The sequence below is a fragment of the Heptranchias perlo genome, chromosome 20 (genome assembly GCF_035084215.1).
Source record: "Heptranchias perlo isolate sHepPer1 chromosome 20, sHepPer1.hap1, whole genome shotgun sequence".
Taxonomy (NCBI): domain Eukaryota; kingdom Metazoa; phylum Chordata; class Chondrichthyes; order Hexanchiformes; family Hexanchidae; genus Heptranchias; species Heptranchias perlo.
In genome coordinates this window covers 32,586,982-32,606,278 of record NC_090344.1, presented here as the reverse complement: position 1 = coordinate 32,606,278, position 19,297 = coordinate 32,586,982, and the positions used below count along the sequence as shown (strand labels likewise).

At 51.2% G+C, this 19,297-nt stretch overlaps 1 protein-coding gene across 1 annotated transcript in view; it reads left to right on the top strand.

The window, feature by feature from the left end:
• Positions 1-19,297, top strand: part of LOC137335685 (uncharacterized) — a 33,753-nt gene that overhangs the window by 2,242 nt on the left and 12,214 nt on the right. Inside the window, exon 2 of the mRNA XM_068000977.1 lies at positions 8,235-8,834. Coding sequence (XP_067857078.1) covers positions 8,448-8,834 — 387 coding nt within the window. The 5' untranslated portion in view covers positions 8,235-8,447. The remainder of the gene's footprint in view (positions 1-8,234; positions 8,835-19,297) is intronic.

Below are 19,297 nucleotides of genomic sequence, written 5' to 3'. Positions count from 1 at the left end.
GATTATTATACTGGGCCTGTAACTGGGATTATTATACTGGGCCTGTAACTGGGATTATTATACTGGGCCTGTAACTGGGATTATTATACTAGGCCTGTACTGGGATTATTATACTGGGCCTGTACTGGGATTATTATACTAGGCCTGTACTGGGATTATTATACTGGGCCTGTAACTGGGATTATTATACTGGGCCTGTAACTGGGATTATTATACTGGGCCTGTAACTGGGATTATTATACTAGGCCTGTACTGGGATTATTATACTAGGCCTGTACTGGGATTATTATACTGGGCCTGTACTGGGATTAGTATACTAGGCCTGTACTGGGATTATTATACTGGGCCTGTACTGGGATTAGTATACTAGGCCTGTGCTGGGATTATTATACTGGGCTTGTACTGGGATTATTATACGAGGTCTGTGCTGGGATTATTATACTGGGCCTGTACTGGGATTATTATACTAGGCCTGTACTGGGATTATTATACTGGGCCTGTACTGGGATTAGTATACTAGGCCTGTGCTGGGATTATTATACTGGGCTTGTACTGGGATTATTATACGAGGTCTGTGCTGGTATTATTATACGAGGTCTGTGCTGGTATTATTATACTGGGTCTGTACTGGGATTATTATACTGGGCCTGTACTGGGATTATTATACTAGACTTGTACTGGGATTATTATACTAGGCCTGTACTGGGATTGTTATACTGGGCCTGTACTGGGATTATTATACTAGACTTGTACTGGTATTATTATACTAGGCCTGTACTGGGATTATTATACTGGGCCTGTACTGGGATTATTATACTAGACTTGTACTGGGATTATTATACTAGGCCTGTACTGGGATTGTTATACTGGGCCTGTACTGGGATTATTATACTAGACTTGTACTGGGATTATTATACTAGGCCTGTACTGGGATTATTATACTGGGCCTGTACTGGGATTATTATACTAGACTTGTACTGGGATTATTATACTAGGCCTGTACTGGGATTGTTATACTGGGCCTGTACTGGGATTATTATACTGGGCCAGTACTGGGATTATTATACTGGGCCTGTAACTGGTATTATTATACTGGGCCTGTAACTGGGATTAGTATACTGGGCCTGTACTGGGATTATTATACTGGGCCTGTAACTGGGATTATTATACCGGGCCTGTACTTGGATTATTATACTGGATTTCTGCTGGCATTATTATACTGGGCCTGTACTGGGATTAATATACCGGGCCTGTACTGGGATTATTATACTGGTCCTGTACTGGGATTATTATACGGGGCCTCTGCTAGGATGATTATACCGGGCCTATAACTGGGATTATTATACCGGGCCAGTACTGGGATTATTATACTGGGTCCTCTGCTGGGATTATTATACTGGGTCCCTGCTGGGATTATTATACTGAGCCCCTGCTGGGATTATTATACTGGGCCTGTGCATTGTTTGTTATACTAGGCCTGTACTGGGATTATTATACTGGGCCTGTACTGGGGCCTCTGCTGGGATTATTATACTGGGTCCCTGTTGGGATTATCATACTGGGCCTGCTGGGATTGTTATACTGAGCCCCTGCTGGGATTATTATATGGGACCTGTGCTGGGATTATTATACTGGGCCTGTGCTGGGTTTGTTATACTCGGCCTGTAATGGGATTATTATACTGGGCCTGTACTGGGGCCTCTGCTGGGATTATTATACTGGGTTCCTGCTGGGATTGTTATACTGAGCCCCTGCTGGGATTATTATACTCGGATTATTATACGGGACCTGTGCTGGGATTATTATTCTGGGCCCGTGCTGGGTTTGTTATTCTAGGCCTGTACTGGGATTATTATACTGGGCCTGTACTGGGATTATTATACTGGGACCCTCTGCTAGGATTATTATACGGGGCCTCTGCTGGGATTATTATACTGGGTCCCTGCTGGGATTGTTATACTGAGCCCCTGCTGGGATTATTATACTGGGCTCTGCTGGGCTTATTATATTGGGCCTCTGCAGGGATTATTATTTTGGGTTTGTGCTGGATTATTATACTGGGCCCTGTGCTGCGGATTATTATACTGGGCCTGTGCTGTGGTTTTTTATACTAGGCCTGTACTGGATTATTATACTGGGCCTGTACTGGGATTATTATACTAGGCCTGTACTGGGATTATCATACTGGGCCTGGACTGGGATTATTATACTGGACTTCTGCTAGGGTTATTATACGGGGCCTCTGCTGGGATTATTATACCGGGTGCCTGCTGGGATTGTTATACTGAGCCCCTGCTGGGATTATTATACTGGGATTATTATACTGGATCTGTGCTGGGATTATTATACTGGGCCTGAGCTGGGATTGTTACACCTGGGCCTGAGCTGGGATTGTTATACTGGGGCCTGTACTGGGATTGTTATACTGGGCCCTGTGCTGGGATTGTTATACTGGGTCCCTGCTAGGATTGTTATACTGAACCCCTGCTGGGATTATTATACTGGGATTATTATACTGGGCTGTGCTGGGATTGTTATACTGGGCTCTGCTGGGCTTATTATATTGGGCCTCTGCAGGGATTATTATTTTGGGTTTGTGCTGGATTATTATACTGGGCCTGTGCTGGGATTGTTATACTGAGCCCCTGCTGGGATTATTATACTGGGATTATTATTCTGGGCTCTCTGCTGGGATTATTATATTGGGCCTCTGCAGGGATTATTATACTGGACCTGTGTTGGGATTATTATACTGGCCCTCTGCTGGGATTGTTACACTAAGCCCCTGCTGGGATTATTAAACTGGGCCTTTACCGGGATTATTGAGAGAGATACACACACACACACACACAGGCAGAGAGAGAGAGACTGAATGTCACAATGGTGTGGATACTTCCCGCTCTCTCCGTTACTCTATCCCTCCATCTCTGCTCACCCCCTTCTCTCCGTTACTCCTATTCCTCGATCCTTGCTCACCCCCCTTCTCTCCGTTACTCCTATTCCTCGATCCTTGCTCTCCACCTCTCTCTGTCACTCTATCCCTCGATCCCTGTTCCCTCCTCTCTCCGTTACTCCTATCCCTCGATCCCTGTTCCCTCCTCTCTCCGTTACTCCTATCCCTTGATCCCTGTTCTTCCCTCTCTCTCCATTACTCTATCCCTCGATCCCTGTTCCCTCCTCTCTCCGTTACTCCTATCCCTCGATCCCCATTCCCACCCTCTCTCCGTTACTCCTACCCCTCGATCCCTGTTCCCACCTCTCTCCGTTACTCCTACCCCTCGATCCCTGTTCCCTCCTCTCTCGTTAACTCCTATCCCTCGATCCCTGTTCCCTCCTCTCTCCGTTACTCCTATCCCTCGATCCCTGTTCCCTCCTCTCTCCGTTACTCCTATCCCTCGATCCCTGTTCCCTCTCTCTCCGTTACTCTATCCCTCGATCCCTGTTCTTCCCTCTCTCCGTTACTCTTATCCCTCGATCCATGTTCCCTCCTCTCTCCGTTACTCCTATCCCTCGATCCATGCTCCCTCCTCTCTCCGTTACTCTATTCCTCGATCCCTGTTCCCTCCTCTCTCCGTTACTCCTACCCCTCGATCCCTGTTCCCTCCTCTCTCCGTTACTCCTACCCCTCAATCCCTGTTCTTCCCTCTCTCTCCGTTACTCCTATCCCTCGATCCCTGTTCTTCCCACTCTCCATTAGAAGCTCCACTCCCCACGCCCGTGGGCAATGCTGGGAGGTATATGAGCATCACTCTGAGGGAGGTGCAACATACATGCCTCTCACATTCCCCCCCATCCCTACAGTCTCGGTAAAACAGTGGGAAATTTATGAACCGAGGTACATCTTCACAAAAAGAAGATTGCCAAAATACTGGGAACGCTCAGCTGGTCAGTCAGCACCTGTAGAGAGAACAGGCTGGGTATGACCACACCCCGCGGATTCACTATTTAGTATCAAAGTGTACAATCAGTCATATGCTTGGTATGGTGGACTGAAAGTCACTGGGCAATGTGAGTGATCCCAGAAGAATGCATGGCCCGATCCAGGCCGCCGGGCTGTCAGGCAGTGACTCAGCTCTGTCGACATTCGGGGATGTTTCACATTCCAGACATTTCTCTGCCATGGTGTGAGATCTTCCCACGCGCTGCTTCCTGTTTAATGTGCGGGATAATAACTGGCTCATCCAGAGAAGCGGGGGGGGGGGGGGAGGGGGAAGTGGGTGATGGCACGTGGCAGCCTGTGCAGAACCCATGCAGGGATGGTTGACGGCAGCCTGTGCAGACCCATGCAAGGATGGTTGACGGCAGCCTGTGCAGACCCATGCAGGGATGGTTGACGGCAGCCTGTGCAGACCCATGCAGGGATGGTTGACGGCAGCCTGTGCAGACCCATGCAGGGATGGTTGACGGCAGCCTGTGCAGACCCATGCAGGGATGGTTGACGGCAGCCTGTGCAGACCCATGCAGGGATGGTTGACTGCAGCCTGTGCAGACCCATGCAGGGTTGGGAAACGGCACATTGCAGGTTATACCAGGCCCATTTCAGGTATACACCCACTCATCAGAATGCCATCGAGCATTAGCCTGTCTTTATCTTTCACACGCTGATGGACCTGTTGTGTATTTCCAGCATTTTTGGTTTTATTTCACATTTCCATCAATCATGATTTTTGTCTTTTGTAATCTTTCTCTCTCAGTATCTCTCATTCTCTCTCTCGGTCTCTGTCTCTCTTTCTCTTTCACTCTGTATCTCTCATCCTCTCACTCTCTCTGTCTCACTCTGTATCTCTGTGTCTCTCATTCTCTCTCTCTGTCTCTCATTCTCTCTCTCTGTCTCTCATTCTCTCTCTCTGTCCCTCGTTCTCTTTCACTCTGTATCTCTCATCCTCTCGCTCTCTGTCTCACTCTGTATCTCTCTGTCTCTCGTTCTCTGTCTTTCTCACTTTGAACCTCTGTATCTCTCTATCCCTCGTTCTCTCTCTGTATCTCTCTCGTTCTCTCTCTCTCTCTGTTTCTCGTTCTCTCTCTCTCTCTGTTTCTTGTTCTCTCTCTCTCTCTCTGTTTCTCGTCTCCTCTCTCTCTCTGTCTCTCGTTCTCTCTCTCTCTGTCTCTCGTTCTCATTCTCGTTCTCGCTCTGTCTCTCATTCTCTCTCTGTTTCTCGTTCTCTGTCTCTCATTCTCTCTCTCTGTGCCTCTCTTTCTCATTCTCTCTCTGTCTCTCGTTCTCTCTCTCTGTCTCTCGTTCTCATTCTCGTTCTCTCTCTCTCTGTCTCTCATTCTCTCTCTCTGTGCCTCTCTTTCTCATTCTCTCTCTGTCTCTCGTTCTCTCTCTCTCTGTCTCTCGTTCTCATTCTCGTTCTCTCTCTCTCTGTCTCTCATTCTCTCTCTCTGTGCCTCTCTTTCTCATTCTCTCTCTGTCTCTCGTTCTCTCTCTCTGTCTCTCGTTCTCATTCTCGTTCTCTCTCTCTCTGTCTCTCATTCTCTCTCTCTGTGTCTCTCTTTCTCATTCTCTCTCTGTCTCTCGTTCTCTCTCTGTCTCTCGTTCTCTCTCTCTGTCTCTCGTTCTCTCTCTCTGTGTCTCGTTCTCTCTCTCTGTGTCTCGTTCTCTCTCTCTGTCTCTCGTTCTCTCTCTCTATCTCTTGTTCTCATTCTCGTTCTCTCTCTCTCTGTCTCTCATTCTCTCTCTCTCTGTGTCTCTCATTCTCTCTCTCTGTCTCTCGTTCTCGTTCTCTCTCTGTCTCTCGTTCTCGTTCTCTGTCTCTCGTTCTCATTCTCGTTCTCTCTCTCTCTGTCTCTCATTCTCTCTCTCTGTGTCTCTCATTCTCTCTCTCTGTCTCTCGTTCTCGTTCTCTCTCTGTCTCTCGTTCTCGTTCTCTGTCTCTCGTTCTCATTCTCGTTCTCTCTCTCTCTGTCTCTCATTCTCTCTCTCTGTGTCTCTCGTTCTCCTCTCTCTGTCTCTCGTTCTCGTTCTCTGTCTCTCGTTCTCTGTCTCTCGTTCTCGTTCTCATTCTCTCTCTCTCTGTCTCTCTCTCGTTCTCTCTCTCTCATTCTGCCAGTTTCATTTCCTTAATTGCTTTTCTCTTTCTTTTGTTCTCTGTCTTCTTCTCCTCAACTCTGTCTTTTCTTACCTGTCTTTCTATCTCTTTTTCTCTCTCTGCATCTCTCTCTCTTCCACATGGATTTTAGCAAGGCTTTTGACAAGGTCCCACATGGCAGACTGGTCAGAAAAGTAAAAGCCCATGGGATCCAAGGGAAAGTGGCAAATTGGATCCAAAATTGGCCTCAGTGGCAGGAAGCAAAGGGTAATGGTCGACGGGTGTTTTTGTGACTGGAAGGCTGTTTCCAGTGGGGTTCTGCAGGGCTCAGTACTCGGTCCCTTGCTTTTTGTGGTATATATTAATAATTTAGACTTAAATGTAGGGGGCATGATTAAGAAGTTTGCAGATGATATAAAAATTGGCCGTGTGATTGATGGTGAGGAGGAAAGCTGTCGAATGCAGGAAGATATCAATGGACAGGTCAGGTGGGCAGAAAAGTGGCAAATGGAATTCAATCCAGAGAAGTGTGAGGTAATGCATTTGGGAGGGGCAAACAAGGCAAGGGGAGTACACAATAAATGGGAGGATACTGAGAGGTGTAGAGGAACAGAGGGACCTTGGAGAGCATGTCCACAGATCCCTAAAGGTAGCAGGACAGGTAGATAAGGTGGTTGAAAGGGCATACGGGATACTTTCCTTTATTAGCCGAGGCATAGAATATAAGAACAGGGAGGTTATGCTAGAACTGTATAAAACACTGGTTAGGCCACAGTTTGAGTACTGTGTACAGTTCTGGTCACCACATCACAGGAAAGATGTGATTGCACTAGAGAGGGTACAGAGGAGATTTACAAGGATGTTGCCAGGGCTGAAGAATTTTAGCTATGAGAAAAGATGGGATAGGCTGGGGTTATTTTCATATGGAACAGAGGAGGCTGAGGGGAGATTTAATTGAGGTGTATAAAATTATGAGGGGGCCTAGATAGAGTGGATAGGAAGGACCTATTTCCCATTAGCAGAGGGGGTCAATAACCAGGGGACATAGATTTAAAGTGATTGGTTGAAAGATTAGAGGGAGTTGAGGATGGAGTTGAGGAGAATTTTTTCACCCAGAGGGTGGTGGGGGACTGGAACTCACTGCCTGAAAGGGCGGGAGAGGCAGAAACCCTCAACTCATTTAAAAAGTACCTGGATGTGCACTTGAAGTGCCGAAACCTACAGGGCTACGGACCAAGTGCTGAAAAGTGGGATTAGGCTGGATAGCTCTTTGTCGGCCAGCACAGACACAATGGGCCGAATGGCCTCCTTCTGTGCCGTAAATTTTTATGATTCTCATATCTTCCTCCACCTCTCTTTTTCCTCCAACCTCTCCTTGCTGTCCCTCCCTCTCCCTTCGCCTTACTGTGCCCTTCCAACACTGCCTGCCCTTTTCATTCCTCATGCCCCTCCTCCCACTCTATCTCTCCCCACTTTCTCCCCCTCCCTCTTTGCTGCCTCGCTCTCTCCGGCTCTCCCTCTCTCTCTCCACCCCCCCACAACTTCCCAACCTTGTCTACCTCTCTCTCTCTCTAATATTCTCTCCTCCGCCTCTCCCGAACTCGCTACCGAACAAAAGCAAGCCAGCAATTTGCTCTGTCACTTGTTCTTTTCAATCCATCTTCTTTATATTCATAGTCTTATGCCTTGAAAAAGCAACGTGGAACAATAAGTTAATGTGCTACAGAAAGTACGGGGGGAGAACTGAACGGGAGTTGTGTAAGAGCACGTGGGTGTGAGAGGTTATTTTGGACGATTGGTTCCCGCAGCCTGTGCAGACCCATGCAGGGAGGGGTGACGGCAGCCTGTGCAGACCCATGCAGGGAGGGGTGACGGCAGCCTATGCAGACCCATGCAGGGAGGGGTGACGGCAGCCTGTGCAGACCCATGCAGGGAGGGGATGACGGTAGCCTGAGCAGACCCATGCAGGGAGGGGTGACGGCAGCCTGAGCAGACCCAGGCAGGGAGGGGTGACGGCAGCCTGTGCAGACCCAGGCAGGGAGGGGTGACGGCAGCCTGTGTCAGACCCATGCAGGGCTTGAGGTATTAACTCTCTGCTTGCTGCCTCAGGGGATCCCACATTCTGAGGTTACGTCAGCTCGAGATTAAACAGTGTGCTCTGTCAGCTGATTAATAGTCACCGCTTCTATCTTCCTCCTTCAGAGTGTAACCTCAAGGGAGACGCAGGCAGCTCCTCAGTCCCCGAGGAGATGAAGCTGTGGAGCGGATCGGAGGAAGGCGGCCTGTCGGGGAGCAGCGACGAGGGCAGACCGACCCGTCAAGCCCCACCCTCCGGGCCGGGCCTCCCCGAGGGCCCGAGCCGGGCCGCCAAGCAGTGGGCCGTCAGCAAGTCCGTGTCGGAAGATTCCGGAGTGGATGTGGCCAGCACCCAGGCCTCCCGGCCCTCGTCCCCGGGCTCGGAGCACGGCCTCCCCCGGTTCTCGCGCACCGTCAGCCTGTGGCAGATCCCGCAGGTCTCCGCGGCGACCCCGTTGCCGCGGCGCTGCTCGGAGCTGGAGGTGGGCCCGCTCCCCCACCAACCCCCGCTGGGCCCGCTGGAGCGGGCTCTCCAGAGGACGTTGCCGCGGAAACGGGGAGGTGGGCCCGAGGGGCCGGCTCTCCCCCAGCCCCCCTCGTCGTGGAGGCCCCCTCGCTCAGTCCCAGCCCCAACTCTGGAGCGAGGGGGCGGCGGGCACACTGCCAGGGCCTCGGTACCCGCTGAGGAGGACCCCATCCGCCAATGGCTCGAATCACCACGCGGAGGTAAGCACAGGAGGGGGTCCATGTCTAAATTGGAGGCGCTGGGGGGGACCGGGAGCCAGAGTAGGTTAGGATACGGGGCAGCAGAGTTTTGGCGGAGCTCCAGTTTACAGAGGGCGGAAGGCAGGAGGCCGGCCAGGAGAGCATTTGAATAGCGGAGTCTGGAGGTGACAGAGGACCGCAATTCGATGGGGAGTAGAAGGCGGCTCACCACAAGAGAGGACTGAGGACAGAACTTCGACAAATATGAGATCTGGGCTTAAATCCAGTCACAACAACACCAACAACAATTTGCATTTATATAGCGCCTTTAACGTAGTAAAACATCCCAAGGCGCTCCACAGGAGCGATTATCAAACAAAATGTCATGCCTGAGAAGGCAGGGTGGGGCCTCGGTTAACGTCTCCTCCGAAAGACGGCACCTCCAACAGGGCAGCACTCCCTCAGTTGTGCACTGGGAGTGTCAGAGTGGGACTCCCGAGAGGCGGGCGTGTTACCCACTGAGCCTCGCCTGGCACTTCACGAGAACGGTGAAGTGAAACTGGAGATGATTGAAAGCAGGAAGAAGTCAGGCAAAAGGGTGGGTGAAGGGGGCCGAGACCCAGCCCCCAGTGCAGGGGCACCACCAAGGCTGGAAAGAGTAGGAGGTCCATCAGGTGAGGTGACATCAAGCCTAGGTTTACATGGTGGGAGAAAGGGAGGAGTGAGGGAGGAGAGGAGTTGCACAGGTCTTGGGCATCGGGAAAGAGGGAGTTAAGAGTAGAAGATAATGGTCATTGCAGGGAGAAATCAAGGCAAGAGTCAGAGCCTAGGGAGGGGGGGACGGAGAGAGGGGGGACGGAGAGAGGGGGGACGGAGAGAGGGGGAGAGGGGGGCGGAGTGGGGGACAGGGAGAGGGAGAGGGGATGGAGAGGGGGGAGAGGGAGAGGGGGAGAGGGAGAGGGGGACGGGGAGAGGAGAGGGGGACGGAGAGAGGGGGAGGGGGACGGGGAGAGGGGAGGGGGACGGAGAGAGGGGGAGGGGGACGGAGAGAGGGGGACGGAGAGAGGGGGAGGGGGAGAGGGAGATGGGGACAGAGAGAGGGAGGGGGAGAGGGAGAGAGAGAGGAGAGGGAGAGAGGGAGAGGGGAGAGGGAGAGAGGGAGAGGGGGACAGATCGGGAGGGGGAGAGGGGAACAGGGGGAGAGGGAGAGGGGGAGGGGGAGAGGGGGACAGAGAGAGGGAGAGGGGGACAGAGGGAGAGGGGGAGAGGGGGACAGGGAGAGTGGGAGAGGGGGACAGACAGAGGGGGACAGGGAGAGGGGGAGAGGGGGACAGGGAGACAGGGAGAGGGGGACAGAGAGAGGGAGAGGGGGAGAGGAGAGAGGAGAGGGGGACGGAGAGAGGAGAGGGAAACGGAGAGAGGGAGACGGGGAGAGGGAGAGGGAATCAGGTGGAGGGACAGAGAGAGAGAGAGGGGGGACAGGGAGAGGGGGATAGAGAGAGAGGGGGGACAGGGAGAGGGGGATAGAGAGAGAGACAAGGAGAGAGTCAGGGAGTGAGGGGGTCAGGGACTAACCGTACTGAAAGACAGAGAGATGGAGTGCCAAAGAGTGAGAGAGAGTGAGAGAGAGGGTGAAATATAGAGAGGTGTAGGAAGGAGTTGATGCAGTGGATGGACAGAGGTGCCTCAGAGTGTTTGAAATGAGACATTGTGCCAAGATTCATCACATCACCTGCCAGATTTATTAGATGGGAAACCGCGAGAGACACTCAATGGGGTGCTGCTCGAGTGATTAGTGCAAGGAGCAGGTAAGGTGCACTCAGACTGAGACCCCCGATCTCCGAGTCTCACTCCCCCCTCAGACTGAGACCCCCGATCTCCGAGTCTCACTCCCCCTCAGACTGAGACCCCTGATCTCCGAGTCTCACTCCCCCCTCAGGCTGAGACCCCCGATCTCCGAGTCTCACTCCCCCCTCAGACTTGAGACCCCCGATCTCCGAGTCTCACTCCCCCCTCAGACTGAGACCCCCGATCTCCGAGTCTCACTCCCCCCCTCAGACTGAGACCCCCGATCTCCGAGTCTCACTCCCCCCTCAGGCTGAGACCCCCGATCTCCGAGTCTCACTCCCCCCCTCAGACTGAGACCCCCGATCTCCGAGTCTCACTCCCCCCTCAGACTGAGACCCCCGATCTCCGAGTCTCACTCCCCCCCTCAGACTGAGACCCCCGATCTCCGAGTCTCACTCCCCCCCTCAGACTGAGACCCCCCGATCTCTGAGTCTCACTCCCCCCCTCAGACTGAGACCCCGATCTCCGAGTCTCACTCCCCCCTCAGACTGAGACCCCCGATCTCGAGTCTCACTCCCCCCTCAGACTGAGACCCCCGATCTCCGAGTCTCACTCCCCCCCTCAGACTGAGACCCCCCGATCTCCGAGTCTCACTCCCCCCTCAGACTGAGACCCCGATCTCCGAGTCTCACTCCCCCCTCAGACTGAGACCCCTGATCTCGAGTCTCACTCCCCCCCTCAGACTGAGACCCCTGATCTCCGAGTCTCACTCGCCCCTCAGACTGAGACCCCTGATCTCCGAGTCTCACTCCCCCCTCAGACTGAGACCCTCGATCTCCAAGTCTCACTGACCCCTCAGACTGAGACCCCCGATCTCCAAGTCTCACTCCCCCCTCAGACTGAGACCCCCGATCTCCGAGTCTCACTCCCCCCTCAGACTGAGACCCCCGATCTCCGAGTCTCACTCCCCCCTCAGACTGAGACCCCCGATCTCCGAGTCTCACTCCCCCCTCAGACTGAGACCCCCGATCTCCGAGTCTCACTCCCCCCTCAGACTGAGACCCCCGATCTCCGAGTCTCACTCCCCCCTCAGACTGAGACCCTCGATCTCCAAGTCTCACTGACCCCTCAGACTGAGACCCCCGATCTCCAAGTCTCACTTGCCCCTCAGACTGAGACCCCCGACCTCCGAGTCTCACTCCCCCCTCAGGCTGAGACCCCCGATCTCCGAGTCTCACTGACCCCTCAGACTGAGACCCCCGATCTCCGAGTCTCACTCCCCCCTCAGACTGAGACCCCCGACCTCCGAGTCTCACTCCCCCCTCAGACTGAGACCCCGATCTCCGAGTCTCACTCCCCCCTCAGACTGAGACCCCCGATCTCCGAGTCTCACTCCCCCCTCAGACTGAGACCCTCGATCTCCGAGTCTCACTCCCCCCTCAGACTGAGACCCCCGATCTCCGAGTCTCACTCCCCCCTCAGACTGAGACCCCCGACCTCCGAGTCTCACTCCCCCCTCAGACTGAGACCCCGATCTCCGAGTCTCACTCCCCCCTCAGACTGAGACCCCCGATCTCCGAGTCTCACTCCCCCCTCAGACTGAGACCCCCGATCTCCGAGTCTCACTCCCCCCTCAGACTGAGACCCCCGATCTCCGAGTCTCACTCCCCCCTCAGACTGAGACCCCCGATCTCCGAGTCTCACTCCCCCCTCAGACTGAGACCCCCGATCTCCGAGTCTCACTCCCCCCTCAGACTGAGACCCCCGATCTCCGAGTCTCACTCCCCCCTCAGACTGAGACCCCTGATCTCCAAGTCTCACTGACCCCTCAGACTGAGACCCCCGATCTCCGAGTCTCACTCCCCCCTCAGACTGAGACCCCTGATCTCCAAGTCTCACTGACCCCTCAGACTGAGACCCCCGATCTCCGAGTCTCACTCCCCCCTCAGGCTGAGACCCCCGATCTCCGAGTCTCACTCCCCCCTCAGGCTGAGACCCCCGATCTCTGAGTCTCACTCCCCCCTCAGACTGAGACCCCCGATCTCCGAGTCTCACTCCCCCCTCAGACTGAGACCCCCGATCTCCGAGTCTCACTCCCCCCTCAGACTGAGACCCCCGATCTCCGAGTCTCACTGACCCCTCAGACTGAGACCCCCGATCTCCGAGTCTCACTCCCCCCTCAGACTGAGACCCCCGATCTCCGAGTCTCACTCCCCCCTCAGACTTAGACCCCCGATCTCCGAGTCTCACTCCCCCCTCAGACTGAGACCCCCGACCTCCGAGTCTCACTCCCCCCTCAGACTGAGACCCCCGATCTCCGAGTCTCACTCCCCCCTCAGACTGAGACCCCCGATCTCCGAGTCTCACTGACCCCTCAGACTGAGACCCCCGATCTCCGAGTCTCACTCCCCCCTCAGACTGAGACCCCCGATCTCCGAGTCTCACTCCCCCCTCAGACTTAGACCCCCGATCTCCGAGTCTCACTCCCCCCTCAGACTGAGACCCCCGATCTCCGAGTCTCACTCCCCCCTCAGACTGAGACCCTCGATCTCCAAGTCTCACTGACCCCTCAGACTGAGACCCCCGATCTCCAAGTCTCACTCGCCCCTCAGACTGAGACCCCCGACCTCCGAGTCTTACTCCCCCCTCAGACTGAGACCCCGATCTCTGAGTCTCACTCCCCCCTCAGACTGAGACCCCCGATCTCCGAGTTCCACTCGCCCCTCAGACTGAGACCCCCGATCTCCGAGTTCCACTCGCCCCTCAGACTGAGACCCCCGACCTCCGAGTCTCACTCCCCCCTCAGACTGAGACCCCCGATCTCTGAGTCTCACTCCCCCCTCAGACTGAGACCCCTGATCTCCAAGTCTCACTGACCCCTCAGACTGAGACCCCCGATCTCCGAGTCTCACTCCCCCCTCAGACTGAGACCCCTGATCTCCGAGTCTCACTCCCCCCTCAGACTGAGACCCCCGATCTCTGAGTCTCACTCCCCCCTCAGACTGAGACCCCCGATCTCCGAGTCTCACTCCCCCCTCAGACTGAGACCCCCGATCTCCGAGTCTCACTCCCCCCTCAGACTGAGACCCCCGATCTCCGAGTCTCACTGACCCCTCAGACTGAGACCCCCGATCTCCGAGTCTCACTCCCCCCTCAGACTGAGACCCCCGATCTCCGAGTCTCACTCCCCCCTCAGACTGAGACCCCCGATCTCCGAGTCTCACTCCCCCCTCAGACTGAGACCCCCGATCTCCGAGTCTCACTCCCCCCTCAGACTGAGACCCTCGATCTCCAAGTCTCACTGACCCCTCAGACTGAGACCCCCGATCTCCAAGTCTCACTCGCCCCTCAGACTGAGACCCCGATCTCCGAGTCTCACTGACCCCTCAGACTGAGACCCCCGATCTCCGAGTCTCACTCCCCCCTCAGACTGAGACCCCCGATCTCCGAGTCTCACTCCCCCCTCAGACTGAGACCCCTGATCTCCAAGTCTCACTGACCCCTCAGACTGAGACCCCCGATCTCCGAGTCTCACTCCCCCCTCAGACTGAGACCCCCGATCTCCGAGTCTCACTCCCCCCTCAGACTGAGACCCCCGATCTCCGAGTCTCACTCCCCCCTCAGACTGAGACCCCCGATCTCCGAGTTCCACTCGCCCCTCAGACTGAGACCCCCGATCTCCGAGTTCCACTCGCCCCTCAGACTGAGACCCCCGACCTCCGAGTCTCACTCCCCCCTCAGACTGAGACCCCCGATCTCTGAGTCTCATTACCTCCTCAGAGATCCCCCTCTGGTACTGGGTTGATAGTGTGTGATTGCCCCTCTCTGATCCCCCCCAGTACTGGGCGATGCCCATGGCATAGTTATGGTTGGGATTATCGAGACGGGCGAGTGGAGCCTCTCCTGTGGATTTGTGGCACACAGTCGCTCTCCATACAGCGAACCGAAACCCACCTCCATCGACGCCAGAATGTAACACCCCTGTATGTTATCTGATCCCGCCTCCTGTCTGGGCTGTGAGGTGTTCCCAGAGACCAGGAATTCCTCAGCCACTCCTTGCTACGAGTCTGGTTCCGGAGACATTACCTCAATTAGGAGGCAGCTCAGGAATTCAGAGTGGCACCGAGTGTCTCGACTCGGCTCCCACAGCACTCTGCTTTAACCCTTAGTGCTTAAACAGCCTCGTCCTCCTCACAAGGGTCTAAATGGGGTCGGGGGGGGTACAGGCAGGGTCGGTGGGGAGAGGGGTGGTTGGGCGGGAGGCGGGGTGCAGTTTCTGGCATGGCCTTTTTTTGGGTGTTGGAGCCTCTGTGTGTGAATTACTGTGTAAAGGTGTGTGTGTGTGTGTGTGTGTGTGTGTGTGTGTCACTTGTGTATATCAGTGTTCAGGTGTGTGTATTACTGTGTGTCTATCAGTGTTCAGGTGTGTGTATTACTGTGTGTCTATCAGTGTTCAGGTGTGTGTATTACTGTGTGTATATCAGTGTTCAGGTGTGTGTATTACTGTGTGTCTATCAGTGTACAGGTGTGTGTATTACTGTGTGTCTATCAGTGTTCAGGTGTGTGTATTACTGTGTGTATATCAGTGTTCAGGTGTGTGTATTACTGTGTGTATATCAGTGTTCAGGTGTGTGTATTACTGTGTGTCTATCAGTGTTCAGGTGTGTGTATTACTGTGTGTATATCAGTGTTCAGGTGTGTGTATTACTGTGTGTCTATCAGTGTACAGGTGTGTGTATTACTGTGTGTCTATCAGTGTACAGGTGTGTGTATTACTGTGTGTCTATCAGTGTACAGGTGTGTGTATTACTGTGTGTCTATCAGTGTACGGGTGTGTGTATTACTGTGTGTCTATCAGTGTACGGGTGTGTGTAATACTGTGTACATATCAGTGTACAGTTATGTGTATTACTCTATGTATATCAGTGTACAGGTGTGTGTATTACTGTGTGTCTATCAGTGTACAGGTGTGTGTATTACTGTGTGTCTATCAGTGTACAGGTGTGTGTATTACTGTGTGTCTATCACTGTACAGGTGTGTGTATTACTGTGTGTCCATCAGTGTTCAGGTGTGTGTATTACTGTGTGTCTATCAGTGTACGGGTGTGTGTATTACTGTGTGTCTATCAGTGTACAGGTGTGTGTATTACTGTGTGTCTATCAGTGTACAGGTGTGTGTATTACTGTGTGTCTATCAGTGTACAGGTGTGTGTATTACTGTGTGTCCATCAGTGTTCAGGTGTGTGTATTACTGTGTGTCTATCAGTGTTCAGGTGTGTGTATTACTGTGTGTCTATCAGTGTACAGGTGTGTGTATTACTGTGTGTCCATCAGTGTTCAGGTGTGTGTATTACTGTGTGTCTATCAGTGTACAGGTGTGTGTATTACTGTGTGTCTATCAGTGTACAGGTGTGTGTATTACTGTGTGTCTATCAGTGTACGGGTGTGTGTATTACTGTGTGTCTATCAGTGTACGGGTGTGTGTAATACTGTGTACATATCAGTGTACAGTTATGTGTATTACTCTATGTATATCAGTGTACAGGTGTGTGTAATACTGTGTACATATCAGTGTACAGTTATGTGTATTACTCTATGTATATCAGTGTTCAGGTGTGTGTATTACTGTGTGTATATCAGTGTTCACGTGTGTGTATTACTGTGTGTCTATCAGTCTTCAGGTGTGCGTATTACAGTGTGTCTCAGTGTACAGGTGTGTGTATTACTGTGTGTCTATCAGTGTTCAGGTGTGTGTATTACTGTGTATCTATCAGTGTTCAGGTGTGTGTATTACTGTGTGTCTATCAGTGTTCAGGTGTGTGTATTACTGTGTATCTATCAGTGTTCAGGTGTGTGTATTACTGTGTGTCTATCAGTGTTCAGGTGTGTGTATTACTGTGTGTCTATCAGTGTTCAGGTGTGTGTATTACTGTGTGTCTATCAGTGTACAGGTGTGTGTATTACTGTGTGTCTATCAGTGTACAGGTGTGTGTATTACTGTGTGTCTATCAGTGTACGGGTGTGTGTATTACTGTGTGTCTATCAGTGTACGGGTGTGTGTAATACTGTGTACATATCAGTGTACAGTTATGTGTATTACTCTATGTATATCAGTGTACAGGTGTGTGTAATACTGTGTACATATCAGTGTACAGTTATGTGTATTACTCTATGTATATCAGTGTTCAGGTGTGTGTATTACTGTGTGTATATCAGTGTTCACGTGTGTGTATTACTGTGTGTCTATCAGTCTTCAGGTGTGCGTATTACAGTGTGTCTCAGTGTACAGGTGTGTGTATTACTGTGTGTCTATCAGTGTTCAGGTGTGTGTATTACTGTGTATCTATCAGTGTTCAGGTGTGTGTATTACTGTGTGTCTATCAGTGTTCAGGTGTGTGTATTACTGTGTGTCTATCAGTGTTCAGGTGTGTGTATTACTGTGTGTCTATCAGTGTACAGGTGTGTGTATTACTGTGTGTCTATCAGTGTTCAGGTGTGTGTATTACTGTGTGTCTATCAGTGTTCAGGTGTGTGTATTACTGTGTGTCTATCAGTGTACAGGTGTGTGTATTACTGTGTGTCTATCAGTGTACAGGTGTGTGTATTACTGTGTGTCTATCAGTGTACGGGTGTGTGTATTACTGTGTGTCTATCAGTGTACGGGTGTGTGTAATACTGTGTACATATCAGTGTACAGTTATGTGTATTACTCTATGTATATCAGTGTACAGGTGTGTGTAATACTGTGTACATATCAGTGTACAGTTATGTGTATTACTCTATGTATATCAGTGTTCAGGTGTGTGTATTACTGTGTGTATATCAGTGTTCACGTGTGTGTATTACTGTGTGTCTATCAGTCTTCAGGTGTGCGTATTACAGTGTGTCTCAGTGTACAGGTGTGTGTATTACTGTGTGTCTATCAGTGTTCAGGTGTGTGTATTACTGTGTATCTATCAGTGTTCAGGTGTGTGTATTACTGTGTGTCTATCAGTGTTCAGGTGTGTGTATTACTGTGTGTCTATCAGTGTTCAGGTGTGTGTATTACTGTGTGTCTATCAGTGTACAGGTGTGTGTATTACTGTGTGTCTATCAGTGTTCAGGTGTGTGTATTACTGTGTGTCTATCAGTGTACAGGTGTGTGTATTACTGTGTGTCTATCAGTGTACAGGTGTGTGTATTACTGTGTGTCTATCAGTGTACGGGTGTGTGTATTACTGTGTGTCTATCAGTGTACGGGTGTGTGTAATACTGTGTACATATCAGTGTACAGTTATGTGTATTACTCTATGTATATCAGTGTACAGGTGTGTGTATTACTGTGTGTCTATCAGTGTTCAGGTGTGTGTATTACTGTGTATCTATCAGTGTTCAGGTGTGTGTATTACTGTGTGTCTATCAGTGTTCAGGTGTGTGTATTACTGTGTGTATATCAGTGTACAGGTGTGTGTATTACTGTGTGTATATCAGTGTTCACGTGTGTGTATTACTGTGTGTCTATCAGTCTTCAGGTGTGCGTATTACAGTGTGTCTAAGTGTACAGGTGTGTGTATTACTGTGTGTCTATCAGTGTTCAGGTGTGTGTATTACTGTGTGTATATCAGTGTTCAGGTGTGTGTATTACTGTGTCTATATCAGTGTACAGATGTGCGCGTAATACTTTGTGTATATCATTGTACAGGTGCGTGTATTACTGTGTGTATTTCGGTGTTCAGATGTGTGTACTGCTGAGTATATATTAGTGTACAGATGTGTGCGTATTACTTTGTGTATATCTGTGTACAAGTTTGCATATTACTGTGTATATCATTGTTCAGGTGTGTGTATTATGTGTATATCAGTGTACAGGTGTGCATATTACTGTGTGTATATCAGTGTGTACAGATGTATGTTTATCACTGTGTGTATATCAGTGTACAGGTGTATGTTTATCACTGTGTGTATATCAGTGTGTACAGATGTGTGTATATCAGTGTGTACAGATGTGTGTTTATCACTGAGTGTGTATATCAGTGTGTACAGATGTGTGTTTATCACTGTGTGTGTATATCAGTGTGTACAGATGTGTGTTTATCACTGTGTATATCAGTGTGTACAGATGTGTGTTTATCACTATGTGTATATTAGTGTGTACAGATGTGCGTTTATCACTGTATATCAGTGTGTACAGATGTGTGTTTATCACTGTGTATATCAGTGTGTACAGATGTGCGTTTATCACTGTGTATATCAGTGTGTACAGATGTGCGTTTATCACTGTGTATATCAGTGTGTACAGATGTGCGTTTATCACTGTGTGTGTATATCAGTGTGTACAGATGTGCGTTTATCACTGTGTATATCAGTGTGTACAGATGTGTGTATATCACTGTGTGTATATCAGTGTGTACAGATGTGCGTTTATCACTGTGTGTATATCAGTGTGTACAGATGTGCGTTTATCACTGTGTGTATATCAGTGTGTACAGATGTGCGTTTATCACTGTGTATATCAGTGTGTACAGATGTGCGTATATCACTGTGTATATCAGTGTGTACAGATGTGCGTTTATCACTGTGTGTATATCAGTGTGTACAGATGTGCGTTTATCACTGTGTGTATATCAGTGTGTACAGATGTGCGTTTATCACTGTGTATATCAGTGTGTACAGATGTGCGTATATCACTGTGTATATCAGTGTGTACAGATGTGCGT